The following is a 15,093-nucleotide window of genomic DNA, read 5'->3' on the forward strand; positions in this document are numbered from 1 at the left end:
TGTTTCCATCTGTTAGCTTCTCTCCTGCTCTCTGTGCTCATTAAACTGCATGTTAAAACAGCTAAACTACAATAAAGCTGTTAGCTGTTCTCACTGACAGATGTTTCTGTTGTCACACAACAGAACGAGACAAAGTCACTAAATACAGGAGTTAAAAATGACTGCTGAGAATTCACACATATTCACATTTAAAAAATAACCTCAGTGAAAAAGTTAGAAGATAGAAAGTCTTGGTCTGAGAAGAAGGCCAGTGCAGCCCTAATTAGCGAGAGTATGTCTTACTTTAGAACTGCAGCCCTGAGTAGTGGTTCTATGTGTTATTTTATAGTTGCAGCCCTGATTAGTGCTACTTTGACTTGCTCTCTGTAAGTAGTTTAATTCTACACTGTCATTTTTTAAAGCTGCTTCAGAGCCCTCAGACGCAGACAGCAGCAGCGCTGGAGGTGAGATAAAGATTTCATTTGTGTCAGTGTTTGGAGTTTCTGAATGTGCTGCAATAGATGCTTACTGATACACAAAATGACTGGCGAGACTCACAAAAAGAGCAAGGACAGAAATAAAATGACCACAATTAGACACATCTTCTGACTGGAAACTGGCTTGTTTTTAGGGTTTGTTTTAAAAACTGTTGTTGTTTTTATTTGTTTGTTTATTTGTTGTTGTTGTTGTTTTAAAACTGGCTTGTTTTAACATTTCTGCTGCCATCACAACACACTGGCTGTAAATCAAACAACAGTGAATATAGCAACCAGAAATACATTAAAACCTTCAGCTTCCACATCTGAATGCTTTATTAACTCTGAAATCCAGACCAGGTGTGCAGGTTTAGAAGGCATGTTGTCTTTTAAAACATCTGTGAATCTGAATCAATTTATCAGCTGGAAATCATTTAACCCTCTTGTTGTCCTGCGGGTCAAATTGACCAGTTTTAAAGTTTGAAAATGTGGAAAAAAAATACATTTTCACAGTGAAAACTTCCACGTTTTCAACATTTTTGGGAATATTTGAACATTTTTTGGTGGAAAAAAAAGAAATGTTAAAAAAAAATGTTTCTTTAAAAACATTCAGAAAAAAAATCAAACAAAATCCAATGAATTTCACTGGATTTTGGTTGATTTTTTTGTGAATGTTCTTAAAGAAAATAATAGAACTTCTACTGGTATATATGTAATTACTTTAGATATTTTTAGGATTTTTTTGGAAGATTTTTATTCATTTTTTGAAAATATTTACAATTTTATTTTATTTTTTATTTTTTAAAAATGTTTTAGTTCTCACCAAATTTGGGGATTTTTTTTTAAAAATAAAACTTTTAAGGGAAAGTTTTAAGGAATTTTAAACATTTTCTTCCTGAAGATTTTGCAAATTTTTATAAATTTGGGGATTTTTTTTCTGAATTTTTGGGGTTTTTTTTCAGACAAGGGAATAATATTTTTTTGGTGCCCGTAAATGAGGACAACAGGAGGGCTGAACAGAAAGAATCATCAGATTTTCAGTTTTCAGATGTTCATGAAAGTGTCACGAATGATTTGTAGTTCTATGGTGAAGTCAAAGTCAAATCATCATGCTTGATTAAATTCAGTTTATTAAAAAAAACTTTCCCCTCTTCGTTACAAATGATTCTCCATGACAGTGAAAGCTTTCAGTTGAACTGCAGGCAGTGTTTCCACAGCTGCTTAGAGTTTTACTTCATTCTGCTTCTATGTCTGTGTTTTATGTTTGCATCGTTTAATTCCAAATAATGTGATTTTTTAAAAAGCTGGTTCAGAAGACCCCAGCATAGACAGCGCCGACATCAGCAGCCTTGAAGGTGAGATAAAGGTTTCACATCTGTGGTTTTGGTGTTTTCCATGGATCCAGAAACACCACCGACTTCTCTGACACCAGTTAGTTTGTGGCATCTGTGTTTGTTTTCGAACGTTGTTGTGTTTCAATTGTTGTTGTGTCTCCTGTTTGTGAGAATCACTTTAATTCCATACTAGTCATTTTGTGTGTCTTTTTTGAACATTTTGCATTTTTTTGCTTTCATTCTGCACCTCTGTTTTTTGGTTTGTGTGTTTTAATGTTTGTACTCAATCTTCCTCTATTTGTGTTTATTTGTTTGTGCTTTTCTATTTGCTTTGAGTAATTTTGTGTCTTTGTGGTCATTTTGCATCAGTTTTACATGTATTTGTTTTCATTTTGCATCTTATGTCAATAATGTTGCAGTTATTTAGTATTGGTTTGCATCTCTTTCTGGTTGTTTTGCATCTCTTTTCAGTCATTTTGTATCTAGCAGTTTTTTTGCTGAAAAATGTGTTTTTTCGGTGTTTGCACTGACCCAACATCTATTTGTGTTTGTTTTATGTCTCTTTTTCTTTTGTCTCTTTCTGTTTTTTCTGTGTCTTTGTCTCTTTTTTGGGTCTCGGAGTAATTTTGTGCATTTCTTGTTATTGTTTTGTCAGTCTGACATGAAGTCGGTGATGCAGCAGTACAATAGTGATGATATTTATTTATTGACTGGTTGATTAACCTCCATGTTCATACAACATGTTTGTCTCCACAAATGCTGCTTATCTCTCTAATATTTGTTTAATTCACACTGACTGATCTGCTGCATTCCTTCAGTGTTGTTAAAGCGTTGTTCTGATGTTTTGTGTCTGCAACAGAGAGTCTACAGAGAAGGCCAGTGACATTGGTAAATACATTGAATGTACATCCAGCTGACACAATGAAAAGAACCAGACGAGAACAGAGCAACCCTGATAACTCATACAGATCCTCTCATTCAGGGGTTCTCCTTTAATTTTACTGTGTAGAACAAACTGGAGACACTGAAGTTACACAAATGTAACTATGGAATGAGAAACTGTGAGAAAATCAAACCAAAACAAGAACAAAACAACCACATAATGATGAGAAAAAGACATGAAAGGTGAAGGTGTCAGAGATGTGAGAAAGGTCTGAGATGTCAAAGGTGTCTGAGGTACTGAGGGTGTTGGAGGTGTCAATGGTGTCAGTGGTGTCAGTGGTATCGGAGGTTTTGACGTTGTTGGAGGTGTTGTAGGTGTCAGCGGTGTTGGAAGTGTTGAAGATGTCGAAGGTGTTGAAGGTGTCAGAGATGTCAGAAGTGTCAGAGATGTCGAAGGTATCGGAGGTGTTGGAGGTTTTGACATTGTTGGAGGTGTTGGAGGTGTCTGAGGTGTTGAAGGTGTTGGAGTTGTTGGTGGTGTCGAGGGTTTCAGGCGTGTTGGAGGGGTTGGAGGTGTTGGAGATGCTGAAGGTGTTGGGGGTGTTGCAGATGTCAAATGTGTTGAAGGTGTCAGAGATGTGGAAGGTGTCGGAGGTATTGACGGTGTTGGAGGTGCTGGAGGTGTCGAAGGTGTCAGAGATGTCCAAAGTGTCGGAAATGTCAAAGGTGTTGGAGGTATCGAGGGTGTCAAAGGTGTTGAAAGTGTTGAATGTGTTGGTGTTGAAGGCGTTGGAGGTGTTTCTCCTTCTTTCTGTTCACCAGATAAGTTCATGCATGTGTTTTCACAGTTTTGAGGTCTTCAGTTGTGTCCTACAAAGTAAAATCCTTAAATGAATCTGAACTTCTGCTGCTGTATTTACATTCAGAATCACGACAGATGGATTAATGATGCCACATCTTCAATCTGCAGACATTGAAGAGGCTGATGAAGAAAAAGACGCCAAAGACAACGACAGCAGCAACAAAGCTGATGAGGACGAAGGAACCGACAGCAGCGAAGACAACGGCACTGATGATGTGGAGATCAATGAAGGCAAAGACACCGATGACAGCCCTAATGATGGCCCTGATGACATCACCGATGACGGTCCTGATGACGGCACCAATGACGGTCCTGATGACGGCACCAATGACGGCAGCGATGACAGTCCTGATGACGGTCCTGATGAGAGCCCTGATGACGGCAGCGATGACAGTCCTGATGACGGCCCTGATGACGGCAGCGATGATGGTTCTGATGACGGCACTGATGGTGACGCCAAAAACAACAGTGATGACAGTACAGAAGGAAAAGTCGACAGCATTAATAGTGAAGAGAATGAGACAGTGGAGGGTGTCGAAGGAGCTGAGGTAGAGGAGGATACAGAGGAGCAGACAGGGCAGGAGGGGCAGCAGGGGGAGAAGTCAGAGGAGGAGGTGATAGTTGATGTAGAGGCAAGCGAAGATGCAAGTCAGGTTCAGGATGGAGAGGATACTGAGGAGTCAGACAAGGATGTGAAGAGTGATGAAAATAAGGAAGGAGATAAAGAAAGCAATAAAGATGAGGAGAGCTCAGAGCAGGCCACAGAAGATAACGTAGAGGTTGAAATCACAGCTGATGATGAAAGTCAAACTAAAGGAGATGAAAGTAGTGAGAATGTCAGTGATGAGAACAATGACACTTCGGAGTCCGTCTCAGAGGAGGAGAACGAAGCAGAAGATGAGGAAGAAAAACAGGAGGATGAGAAGGAGGAGAAGGAGTCAGAGGAGGAGGAGAAGGAGTCAGACGAGAACAAGGAGCCGGACGAGGACGAAGATGAGGACACAGAGGAGGAGGACAAGGAGCTAGAGGAGGTGGCGATGGTTCCAAACCCTGAAGACTCCACTGAAGGTAAATTGCTGATTTATTAAACTGATGACTGACAGGACACAACACAGATCAATGTGTACAGAAAAGCAACCTCAAAGGGACACAAAACAACCACAAAGATACAAAACAACCACAAAGAGATACAAAACAACTACAAAGACACACAAAACATCCTCAAAGACATACAAAACAGCCTCAAAGAGACACAAAACAATCACAAAGATGCAAAACAACCACAAAGAGACACAAAACAACCACAAAGAGACACAAAACAACCACAAAGAGATACAAAACAACTACAAAGAGACTCAAAATAACCTCAATGAGACACAAAACAACCACAAAGAGACACAAAACAACCTCAAAGAGACATTGAAGGACTGACAAAGAGAAGAACTGAAAAGGTTCTCTGGAGGTTGGCATGAACAAGAGTTTAAGCTGAAAGATTAATGATCCAGATGAATAATTTAAAAGTGATCTGCCAGAGAAATGATAAAAAGCCAATAATCTGGACGTTCACATGTGAGATAAATTTAATTCATTTATTTAAAGCTCAACAGTCACAAAACCTCTGACAGAGGCTCACATTTACGGTTTGTTTTCTGTTGCAGCGACAGCGTCTGACAAACCGGACCAGCTTGATGACACCACACAGGGTAACGGTCATTAGCCAATCACATTTCACAATCACATTTCACAGCCAATTACATTAAACCTCTGACAGACAGACAGTGTTTCCTGCTGTTTCCTGATGATTTCGGACTCTGTTTAAGTCTGTTTTCTTCTTATAGCTTCGAATTAGATGCTTATCGTGTGAACTGTGGAAGCTCGAAGACTTCAGGTATCACCTCACACTGATCACACTTTATTTAATATAGTTATTAATTACACAGAACTTCTAAAACAACAGGCACGGAGCCAAAGATTAACACCATAGTTTTACCAATTAACCATTTTACATATCATGGTTCAGAAACTACAGTGTTATTTATATTCATTTATTGGAATAATTTCAATACTAGTTTTATGTAAATGTCCTGTCCAATTTAAATATTAGTTATTATATACACATGCATTTCAAATATTCCTTTAATATCAAAATTAGCACCTTGCAATATTATTTATTATATAAATGTATAGAAATAATATTATACGTTAAGAGCCGACCGTAGAATATAATGTGCACATTTTACTGTATTCAAAACAGTATTATTAATTCTGCAAATGAACCTGATTAATTATTATATAGATTTACCTGACTTTAAATGTTCTGGTAAAGACAATATTATGAGGGGATTACGTAAATTTTCCTGAGTAATTTAACGTTAAGCCTTTGCAGTGTAATTTATTATATGATTCACCTGATTAATTTAAATATTCCATTTAAGACCCTACAATATTTTTCATTATGTAAATGCGTCTGTATGAATATACCTTACTAATTGAAATATTAAAGTTGAACCTTGCAATGTTATTTATTATATAAACATATCTAAATAATTCAAATAATGTACATTAAGAGTCTACAATATAATTTAATATGTACATTTTACTCTATTGAAAACAATGTTATTAATTATGTAAATTAACTTGATTTATTACATAATCAGGTAAGGAGCCTGAAATACTATTATTAATTCTGTACATTAAGCTGACTATTTAAATATTCAGGTCAAGACAATATTATGAGCGGATTATGTAAATTTTTCTCACTAATTGAAATGTTAATGTTACAATTTCATTTATTATATGAATTCACTTGATTAATTTAAATATTCCACTTAAGACCCTACAACATTATTTATTATACATGACTTAATCTGAATTTAAACAGTCATTTGTTACACATAAATAATGACTCTTATTTTTGACAACAGAAGCATGTAGACATGATTTACGGTGTTTTCCTGTTTCCACAGAGCCACGCGTCCACAGTGGAATACTGTTGCCATGACAACAACCTGCTAAATGCATCTGAACCCCCCCACCCTGTTTGTTTTCCCGCCTGCATCCTGATTGGCCGTCTGTCTCTTCCTCCTCTGGTTGCCGTAGCGATAAACCTGAACTCTTCCACCAGTCGCCAGCCGGCGTCGCTGTCATGTGACCTTTAACGCTCTGCAGAAACATTAAACTGCTGCTGATTTCACATTAACGTGTACATACAGTCCATCGTTTACTGATTTTTAAGAGGAGCCGAGGGACGAGCACAAAGTCGCTAATTGTACACGGACGAAGTGCTAATAAAGTTTGAACTGTCAGAACCTCAGAGTCTTTATTCCAATGTTTTTATGAGCACGTAGATGATGCAGCTAGATTTTCAGATCAGAAGATGACCCAACAGAACTGATGTGGTAGGTTAGACAAAAAACATTAAATCTAGAAAACATCCCACAGTGAAGCCGAAGACGCCAAACGGAGCCGCCGCTGACGTCGAAGATACTAAAAGGTAGAAATGTGAATGTTTAGTTGGAGCTGTTAGAACCTCAACAAGCTGGTTTAGTCATTTCTGATCATTTATTATAGCGCCACCTTGTGCTAAAAAAACATATCAGTCTGATCTGGAGAGTCAGGTTAAATTTCTAACTCCAGAATGGTTTTCAGCAGTTTGGAAGGATTTGACCACGCCCACTACAGTTTGTTGGCCAGTCATGAAACACTGATGAAGGAAACCAAACACCTGGTCAGAGTTTATTCTGATGAAAAATGTTGGCTATGGATCAAACTAAAACAATGAAAATGGCAGAAAAAATTTGGCTGAGTAAAGGGGCGGAGCCTAAGCCAACATCTTCAGCTTCTACACTTGATCCAAAACATGTTCACGACTTCATGTCTCACCACATGGTGGCGCTATCACCACCAATTTTACATCCAGGAAGCAAGGACCTGTGTGGAAACGGTCCATCAAGTTTCACTGCTGCAGCCTCACCAGTTTTTCAGATCAAAGATTAACCAGAAATGTGCAGGAACAGTCGCAGCAAACCACTGTTTCAGTTTTAGGTCATGTTTGTTTCTGAAAACAAACTGAAAAACAGACAGAAAATATAATAACTGGAAAAGAATGATACAAAACGAAACAAATCAGAAGATGCTGAGTGTCGTTCACACTGAAGATCCAGTTTAAATGCGATTTTAATGAGATCATTGAAGAGTATGATCTTCCATCATCTATACACTGCCTAATTCTCATTAGGGTCGCGGGGGGCTGCAGTCTATCCCGGCTGACTTAGAACACCTGGACAGGTAAGAGTCTATCATAGGGCTACATATAAAGACAAACAATCACACTCGCATTCACACCTACGGACAGTTTAGTTCATATAAAACCAGAATCTGCAGCACTTTGTTCCTCAGCAGGTTTTAGCCATAGAACCAAGTTCAAACTCTGACAACATGATGAAGTAGAAATGAGTTGTAAAATAACACAGAATACAAACATCTGGCTGTTTATGGAATTATTTACAGCTTGCTGACTGATTACTATCACACTCACTGGCCACTTTATTAGATACACCTTGCTAGTAAAACGTTAGACCTCCCTTTGCCTTCAGAACTGCCTTAATTCTTGGTGTCATACTTTCAACAAGAAACAAAAACAACCACAGAGAGAGACAAAACAACTTCACAGACAGACAAAACAACCACAAAGAGACACAAAACAACCTTAAAGAGGAACAAAACAACCTCAGCGAGACAACACAACATCAAAGAGACACAAAACAATCTCAAAGAGACACAGAACAATCTCAAATAGACACAAAACAATCTCAGAGACACAAAACATCCTCAAAGATACATAAAACAAGCTCAGTGAGACACAAAACAACCTCAACGAGACACAACACAACATCAAATAGACACAAAACAATCTCAGAGACACAAAACAGCTTCAAAGAGACACAAAACAAGTTTAATGAGACACAGAATAACATTAAAGAGGAAAAAAATAACCTCAAAGATACACAAAATAAGCTTAATGAGACACAGAACAACCTCAAAGAGACACAAAACAACCTTAAAGAGAAACAAAACAACCTCAATGAGACACAAAACAACCTTAAAGAGAAACAAAACAACCTCAATGAGACACAAAACAACCTCAAAGAGATACAAAACAGCCTTAAAGAGAAACAAAACAACCACAGAGACACAAAACAGCTACTACAAAGAGACACAAAACAATCTTGAAACATTCCTCAGAGATTTTTCAGAGATATTGACATGATAGCATCACACAGTTGCTGCAGATTTGTCAGTCAAACATCCTTGATGCTAATCTCCTGTTCCACCACATCCCAGAGGTTCTACTGGGTTGAGATCTGGTGACTGTGGAGGCCGTTGGAGTCCAGAGAACTCATTGTCATGTTCAAGAAACCAGTTTGAGATGATCTGAGCTTTGTGACATGGAGCATCATCCTGCTGGAAGTAGCATCAGAAGATGGTCCACTGTGGTCATAAAGGGATGGAGATGGTTAGCAGCAACACTCAGGAGGCTGTGGAGTTTAAACCATGATCAGTTGGTACTAAGAGAACATCCTCCACAGCATTAGACCAGCAGCAGCCTGAACCACTGATACAAGGCAGGATGAATCCATGCTTTATGGTGTTTATGTCTAATTTGTCTGGACATTTTCAATCTCTTTTTGTTGTTTTTTGTCTCATTCTTTGTCTTTTTCAATCTATTTTTGTTGTTTCTCTCATTCCTCATCATTTTCAGTCTGTTTTTGTTGTTTGTTGTCTAATTTTTGTCATTTTCAGTCTCTTTTTGTTGTTTCTTGACATTTTTTTTTTTAAGCATTTTCAATCTTTTTGTTTTTTCTTGTCTAATTCTTTGTCATTTTAAATCTTTTTGGGTTTTTTGTCTTATTCCTGATCCTTTTCAGTTTGTTTTTGTTGTTTGTTGTCAATTTTTGTCATTTTCAATCTATTCTTGTTGTTTTTGACTCATGCTTTGTCTTTTTCAATCTCTTTTTGTTGTTTTTTGTCAGTTTTTTCATTTTCAATCTATTTTTGTTTTTTGTCTCATTCTTTGTCATTTTCAGTCTCTTTTGGCTGTTTTTTGGCTCATTTTTGTCTAATTTGTTTGATGATTTTCACTCAATTTTCATTGTTTTTTGTCAAATTTTTACATGAATGAAAAATGTCTGCTTTTAGCAGACGGAACATGAAATGAGAAATAAAATTTACTGCATGGAAAGAATTTGGATTGAAGCTTACTTCTGTCTCTCAATGACTAATTAGTGAGAATCATGATTTTACAATCAATTTAATCTATAAAGAAAATTATAGTAGAGACCACAAACACAAAGAAGATTCTGTAGTTTCATTTATTTCTTTTTAATTGTGACATCAAAACTAAATTACTGGTTCAGCTGTTGTAAATATTCATGCAAAGAAAATTAATAGTTACACTCAGAGTTCATCTAGAAATGAAATAAAGATTCAAAAACCAGCTCAGGTGAACGTGCAGTCAGCTGTCTCTGCTGTCTCAGGTGTCACCTGTAGTCACATGACTGAACCGATGACGACACCTGGAAACTCCCTCATGATATCCGAACAAATAAATCTACATAAACCTGGATAGTTAGAGCTGTAAAAGCATCATCGTTGTGTTGTGTTGTGTACACACAGTACGTGTCATTGAACATGTGGTTTCACCTGTGGTTTCATCTGTGGCAGTGGGCGGGGCTACCTGCCCTGATGACTTTTACTGTAAATAACAGGTTGGATCAGATTCCCGATGTTTCCTCTCAGCTGCTGCTCGTCTACATTCTGCTGTTTGTTCCACCCACATTGTTTTCATAACGCTTTTACAACGAGATGACAGCATCACACCTGAGCTCACCTGTCTGCTCCTTCAGCCAGTCTTTACTGATTTGAATATGTTTATAAGAAGCAGCAGACTGAACACACTTTATCTGTTTGACGTCTACGGGTGGACCAATCAGAGTAACCACAGCTCATTATGTAATCGCCTCCAGGAAGCAGACTGGATGTCTGAAATGGACGGGGAAGATTTTTATAACGACAAAACTCCTCAAACTCTGAATCACACACATTAACTTATCAGTCAGCTAATGGTTACAATTCAATTCTGTTTAATTTATATAGCACCAGTTCACAACATGTCATCACACAGACCTTCACATAGTAGGTGCAGACTTTATGAATTTTAAACAGAGGACCCAACAATCCAAACTTTTCTTGGACGACGGTAGGAAGGAACAACAACAAAAAAACTTTAACAGGGAGGAAAATAAAACCTCCAACAGAACCAGGCGCAGGGAAGGCAGCCGTCTGTCTCGACTGGTTGGGGTGAGAATGGGGATGGCATAGCACAACAACAATGAAGTTATATTTCTAACCGTTGGTACTTAACATGGCTATATATGTAACCTGCCAACAACACATATAGGCTTCATGTTCCTGGAGACAAGTAAACTCAACTCTTTACATCGACGAGTGAAAGGGAACCTCTGCCTCTAGTGGCTCAATAGGAACTACAAAAACAGAAAAATGTTCAGCCACGAACACAGAAAACAGATCTAAATTTGTATTTTCTCACATTAATATTAATTTAAGAGTCAATAACACAAAGTTAAAGTTCTAAAAGATATGAGCAGCACATCAAACCAAGACTGCAGCAGTTTAATAAACCGTCACCGACGGATCAAAAACCTGAAAACCCATTTCCACATGATTTCTACATGTTGTTCCACATGTTGTTTCACTTGTTGTTTCACTTGTTGTTTCACCTGATTTCTACCTGTTGTTCCATATGTTGTTTCACTTATTGTTGCACCTGTTTTCTCCCTGTTGTTTTACCTGTTGTTCCACTGGTTTTCTACCTGTTGTTCCTCCTGTTGGTCTACTTGTTTTCTACCAGTTGTTCCACCTGTTTTCCACCAGTTGTTCCACCTGTTGTTCCACCTATTTTCTACCTATTGTTCCTCCTGTTGGTCTACTTGTTTTCTACCAGTTGTTCCACCAGTTGTTCCACCTGTTTTCCACCAGTTGTTCCACCTGTTTTCCACCAGTTGTTCCACCTGTTGTTCCACCTGATGTTCCACCTGTGTTTTGTGTGTTTTTCTTCTGGACATTTTCAACATGCTTTCAGGTTTTCTGTCTATTTTTCACTCACTCTTGCAGCCCAAACCATTACTTTCACCCTCACCTGTCAGGCCGGTGCTTGTGACATTTCCAGGTATTCGGGGCAGCTCACCTGAAGCTGATTTCAGGTGAGTTGTGGGGGAGGGGTCGGGTTACCTGCTGCACGGGTTGCTGGTGTGGAAGAGTAACTCCTGAGATGGAAGGATGAAGTTTCTGTGAGAAGATGAATGAAAACTGACCTGCGGGTCCTCGGAGGTTAACCGCCGCACACACACCACAGAAGAAGAAGAGGAGGGGACTTCCTGCCAGATAAAGAGCGTTTGTTTCAGATAGAGCCCTGATTGGTTAATGGGGGTCAGCAGGGGCGACTCAGTGGAGCCTGACTTATAACTGTGAGTGATGTAAAATAAAACTGTGTGCAGGCGAGCTTCACACGGAAGCAGCTGATAGGCGGATATCTGTGAGAAGAGATTTACCTTTTACCTGAGACACACACACACCTGAGCAGGTGGGGGGGGGGCGTCATGTTCAGGTGTTAATTAAAGCAGAGTTAAACTATTAAACCTGCACTTATTAGCCTGTTAGATAAAGTGTTTAAATGTCCATCAAAGCAGAGTTATTGTCTGTAAAATATGATTTAGAACATTAGTCCATATTTATCTGATCTGGTTCTGGTTCTGGAGTTTCTGGGTCTCTCCTGCTGCTCCCACAGCTCTTGGTTTCAGTCGGACATCAGGATCAAAGGTCCAGGTGAGCTCCAGTCATTCAGAACCGAGCTGGACCAGACTATACCTTAAAGTGCCCCTAATTCCTGTTCTGGACCAGATCCCGGAGGCCGACCGGCTCCAGCTCGCCTCCGGTTTCAGGACGTCCTGCAGCAGATGGATGCAAACTCATTTTCTGCCCCGATTCTCACAGACAGCACGAAACTCAGCGCCAGATAAAACCGCAGAAGGTCGACGGGTTTCCTGAGTTTCACTCCATCTGATCCACTTTTATCTTCAGGAGCAACAAACTCAGGACTGACAGTCCAGTTATTGTCGCAACGCAACACACAGACCCACAAACATCAAAATAATGAAATATCACAAATTAAAAGATCAAAGTGAAACAGTAATTAATCAATAAAACATAAAGACTATACAAGTATAAATATTAAAACACTAAAACCCTAAAATCAACCCGTAAAACATAAAACAATTAAACTCTGGGTGGTTTCTAGCTGTAAAGTTCCTGATGTTCCTAAAGTCTTTTATTCTGACAAACATTTGTTGTTGCAGCAGAATAAACAGGAATCTGATGCAAACAGGGTTTTAATTTTATACTTAGTTCTAGGCTAGGGAGGGTGAGGAGGGGAGGAAGGAGGTGAGGAAAGGGGTGAGGAAGGACGGGGGGAGGTGAGGTGGGTGAGGACGTGAGGAGGTGAGGATGGAATTGAGGAGGGGGGTTAGGTGAGGAAGGAAGTCAGGAAGGAGGTGAGGAGGGAGGAGGGAAGGAAGGAGGTGACGAGGGAGGAGGAGGGTGAGGAGGGGCAGAGGTAAGGAAGTGAGGAGAACGAATGAAAAATAAAAGTCTCTAAAGTCGTTAAGTTGTGAATCTTCATTAATTTAATGAATTAATTTTATTCAAAGTGCAATTTTTAATCCAGAATAATTAGTTTGACTGAAGTGATGAAATGATGTCAGACAGAAACACTAAAATATTAAGTCGACTCGACACAAGAACTTTAAATTAATGCAGAAAAAGCTGGTTTTACTCAAAGAGTTCTTGTATTGTTTAATTTTAGGAACGTTATTTTAGGGAACCCATGATTGTGATTGTTTGGCGTCTTCATGTAAACATCGTGAGCGATTATGTCAGACTGAACTGAAGGTAGAGAGACTGGATCAATAAATAAATGCAGCATGGCTCAGACAAATTTCAAATAATTTTGGAAATTATTAGACTCATAACTGGACTAAAATTTGTTAAAAATGACCCAATTGTCCGTAATAACTTAAAAAAGGTAAATTTCAATACATTTTGAGTAATTTTGAATCAGTTTCAAGTAATTTTTAGACAGTTTCAAGTTGTTTTTAGACTGTTTTTGAAGTATTGTGGATAACTGTTGAGTCAGTTTGGACACATTTTGTGCTAGTTTGAATAAATTTCAAATAATTTTTGACATTTTTAGACTGATAACTGTATTTGAACTCGTTCAAAATGACCCAAATTGTCCGTAATAACTTAAAAATTGTTATTTTGAATAAATTTTGAATTTGAATATTTTGAACTAGTTTAAAGTAATTTTGGACACGTTTTGGGTCAGTTTGCACAATTTTAGACCCAGAGGAAAATCAGAAATACTGGATGAATAAAATAAATGCAGCATGGCTGAGAAACAGTGAACAGAGGAGGAAGTTGTTGGAGATACATTCAGCTGGTGAAACATCTTTCTACTGATGATGAGCAGAGTAGAGAGGAAAAGGTCTGGACAGGAAACAAGATAGAAAAGCATCTACAGTATGAGGAAACAACATTAGCTGCAGAGTTTTAACATCTAAGGAAACATGTTGGCTCCAGTTTTTTGTATTTTTGCAGAATAAATAACCAAAGAAATTCCATTTTTTTCCCATTTCTCTGGTTTCCGTCATTTGAACTGATCTACTGACAGAAGACCTGAGTTTCCCGTTGTTCTGTTTCCAGCAGCACGTTTCTGTTGTTTAACATGTTAGAGAATGTGTGTCGTTAGTAAATCTGCTGCCTTCATTCATATTCCTGCATTATTCATATTATTGTTGGAGGTTTTCACAGACGTGACTTTCAGCTGAACAATAACTGTCTGTTGAAGTTAATTACAGCTGAAACCTGATCAGCTGAGTGTGTGTGTGTGTGTGTGTGTGTGTGTGTGTGTGTGTGTGTGTGTGTGTGTGTGTGTGTGTGTGTAGATTAGCAGGTTAGCTGTGCCCTCCACTGGCTGACGGTTAACACTGTTCACCTGAACACTGATCATGTTTCCTGCAGTTTGCTTAGTTTCTCTGGACACAGCTGCTGCTTGATTTAAGTCTGTTTGAGTTTCTGTAAAAATTCACTGCTATATTCTGCTTCATCGTAGCAGAGAATTCAGTTCATTCTTTTCTCCCTCAGAGAAGTAAACTGTCCAGACGGGGGATCACAGATTTTACAGGTACTTTATGTATTTTCGCCACGTTAAAAAGTTTTATTTGGCAGATGTTTGATGCCAGATGTGCAGCAGCTCCAACAGACTCGCAGCAAATCTCTCCACTTTAATTAAAATGGAGCTGCTATAGTCTATCCAACATCAGATCTACAGATTCTGACATCACTTCTGTCAGTCTTCTGTCTTCAGGGAAATTACATCACTGCTCCTAAACCCTCCTGCAAAGCTCCGATTGGACAGTCTTTC

General features: G+C 38.6%; 1 protein-coding gene across 1 annotated transcript in view; it reads left to right on the forward strand.

Annotated features, from left to right (window-relative positions):
* stm (starmaker) overlaps window positions 1-6,841 on the forward strand; it is a 17,963-nt gene extending 11,122 nt beyond the window's left edge. Inside the window, exons 9-14 of the mRNA XM_055017701.1 lie at window positions 402-443; window positions 1,760-1,810; window positions 3,642-4,601; window positions 5,192-5,236; window positions 5,372-5,421; window positions 6,500-6,841. Of these exons, the coding sequence (XP_054873676.1) occupies window positions 402-443; window positions 1,760-1,810; window positions 3,642-4,601; window positions 5,192-5,236; window positions 5,372-5,382 (1,109 nt within the window). The 3' untranslated portion in view covers window positions 5,383-5,421; window positions 6,500-6,841. The remainder of the gene's footprint in view (window positions 1-401; window positions 444-1,759; window positions 1,811-3,641; window positions 4,602-5,191; window positions 5,237-5,371; window positions 5,422-6,499) is intronic.
* The last annotated feature ends 8,252 nt before the right edge of the window (window positions 6,842-15,093 follow it).

The sequence above is a fragment of the Amphiprion ocellaris genome, chromosome 15 (assembly GCF_022539595.1).
Source record: "Amphiprion ocellaris isolate individual 3 ecotype Okinawa chromosome 15, ASM2253959v1, whole genome shotgun sequence".
Classification (NCBI taxonomy): Eukaryota; Metazoa; Chordata; class Actinopteri; family Pomacentridae; genus Amphiprion; species Amphiprion ocellaris.